This window comes from Austrofundulus limnaeus, unplaced genomic scaffold, assembly GCF_001266775.1.
Source record: "Austrofundulus limnaeus strain Quisiro unplaced genomic scaffold, Austrofundulus_limnaeus-1.0 Scaffold9, whole genome shotgun sequence".
NCBI lineage: Eukaryota > Metazoa > Chordata > Actinopteri > Cyprinodontiformes > Rivulidae > Austrofundulus > Austrofundulus limnaeus.
The window spans coordinates 1,268,969-1,271,452 of record NW_013952411.1 but is presented as its reverse complement, the minus strand read 5'-3'; the positions used below and the strand labels follow the sequence as shown (position 1 = coordinate 1,271,452).

Genomic DNA, 2,484 nt, shown 5'->3' with positions numbered 1-2,484 from the left:
CCCCCTCTTTTCTTTTCTTTCTCGCTCTTGCGTCGCCTCTAATGTCAAAGCAGCAGCGCGCATTTTCTTTTTCTTTCTCTTCTACTTCTTCTTTCTTTTTTTTTTTTTTTTTTTTTTTTTTCATTTTTTGATTTTTATTGGCACCAATCTGCTTCGTCTTTTATTTTGAAAGGCCGCAGCCTCGCTAATCAATGGGACCGTCAGTGATTATAGACTCGGGGTCTTTACAGGAAATATTGAGCCTATTTTAGTCGTGCACGGGAGGAAGGTAATCATGTGGCCGAGTTTTTTTTTTTAAATATGATAAGTGACATGTGGAGGATGCAATAAGCCCACAGACTCACTTCCCTCATACCAATAAAACATCAGCAACCCCGAGAGGCTTTTATTCTGCTAAAATGCACTTTGCATTGGTGGCATAGAGCCGTCTGATGAGGTTTAGATCTCCTGGTGTCTAATTATTGATCGTCTGTGCCTGGTTGGTCTGTATAATGGAAAAATATAAAAATAATAAAGACTGAAGTCAATTCTCTGCACTGAAGCTGCACAAAACCTTCAACAAAAGGCGACAAAGCATCCGAGTTTAAGCACTTTATTTACAAAATGTTAAACACAATAAAATATAACATTTCAATATCATCATTAATTTGTCAAAACGGAATATAACAACAATGGAAGACAAATAATCATAGAATAAATGGGACTACACACACAAAGAAATGACATGCTGGTGTGTTTAATAGTTGATTCTTTGATAGTTTCTCTTCAGGTTTTGACACCAGATTAACCCAGGACACACACACATAACTTGGATCAGATTTACAATCCGTAATGCTCCTTTTTTTATTATTATTATTATTATTATTTCTCTCCAAATAATTGCAGCATTTCTAAACCCTGTTTTGCCATTATTATTATTATTATTATTTCTCTCCAAATAATTGCAGCATTTCTAAACCCTGTTTTGCCATCAAGTGCACTGCAATCTACCTTAACGCAACAAAAATTCCCTTCTTATAAATACTCGCATACATAAATGATAAATAATGTGCAATACAAAAGCAATGGATGAATTAATAAATATGATATAGTGCGAGAGATTATGCAAAATTTAATAAATAAGGGGTGGAGGGAAGGGGGGGTGAGATTCTAGAACAAACAGACGCAAAAAAAATATTCTTCAAAAACGTCCTTCTCTGCTCTATAAGGTTGAGCTTCTACGTTTGTGATCTACAAGACTTACCTTCAAGTCAGCTGAAATAGTCAAACATTGCGCATTGCACTTGAGAATAAACAACAAACAAAACAAAAGAGGAGAGAACTATCAACAACCAGACTATCGTGCCTCTGCGCTTCTCTGGATATTTAAAGAGAAAATGGACAAAAGCTGCGTTATTTTAGAAAATAATTACACAATAGCATTAATAGTAATATCAATAATACTGTAATAATACACACGACTCGCTTGGAGTGGAGTTAATAGACTAGTGAGGTAATAAAAAAAGAGCGCAACGTCATTTTGGCACACACACACACATACACGTGCACGCAGCAGGCGCGCGCGCACACACGCATCCACGCTCACATGAAACGAGATTACAAATGCGTGAGCTTAGGCGCTTCCTGAATCCTTCCCTGAGAAACTTGGTGAGAGGTGAGGTCTGTGTATGTGGGGTGGGGGTCGCACGGTCCGTGGTGGTGATTTCCTGGGATCTGAGCGGCGCAGCTGTAGTCCACGCTGGTGGATGAGGGGTGGGGAAGGTGGCCGAGGTTGAACATGGGGCCCGAGGCTGGCATGGAATCAACAAAGTTCCCACCCACGTAAACGGGGCTGCCTTGCAAATTGGCGTTGGCAAAGCCCCCGTTGCTCTGCATGCCGTGGTGTTCGTACTCGGGGCCCGGGTAGCGCTTCTGTTGAGGGATGCAGCCGCCCAGCGGCGCCGTGTACGCGGCCAGGCCGTACATGTTCTGCTGGGGTTTGGCGAATGGCGGGGGCGAGGGCGCGTCATAGCTGAGGCTGTTCACGTTTTGGAGCGGGCCCGCGTACCCGGTGTGGTTCGGTCCACTCAGCGGTGGGCTCCTGTCCGGGGAGTGTCCCATGGGGGAGTGTGCCAACCCTTTGGACTTCTGGTCCTTTTTGTATTTCATCCTCCTGTTCTGAAACCAGATCTTTATCTGGCGCTCGGTGAGGTTCAACAGATTGGCCATCTCCACCCTCCGAGGGCGACAAAGGTAGCGATTAAAGTGAAACTCCTTCTCCAGCTCCACGAGCTGCGCGCTAGTGTACGCAGTTCTGACCCGTTTGGAGGCTGGTCCCGGTGGGCTTTTCTCATCACTCACCTCCCCACCTGTTTAAAAAAAAACAAGACAAAAACAGCATCATCTTTTGAGCATTATGAGTTCATCTACCTCAAGGCCCATGCAGTCACACACTCCTCCTTCTCTCTCTCTCTCTCTCTCTCTCTCTCTCTCTCTCTCTCTCTC

General features: G+C 43.8%; 1 protein-coding gene across 1 annotated transcript in view; it reads right to left on the bottom strand.

Annotated features, from left to right (window-relative positions):
- Positions 1-907: 907 nt before the first annotated feature.
- Positions 908-2,484, bottom strand: part of hoxd3a (homeobox D3a) — a gene marked incomplete in the record, with an annotated part of 5,794 nt that continues 4,217 nt past the window's right edge. Inside the window, 1 exon segment of the mRNA XM_014001420.1 lies at positions 908-2,348. Coding sequence (XP_013856874.1) covers positions 1,597-2,348 — 752 coding nt within the window.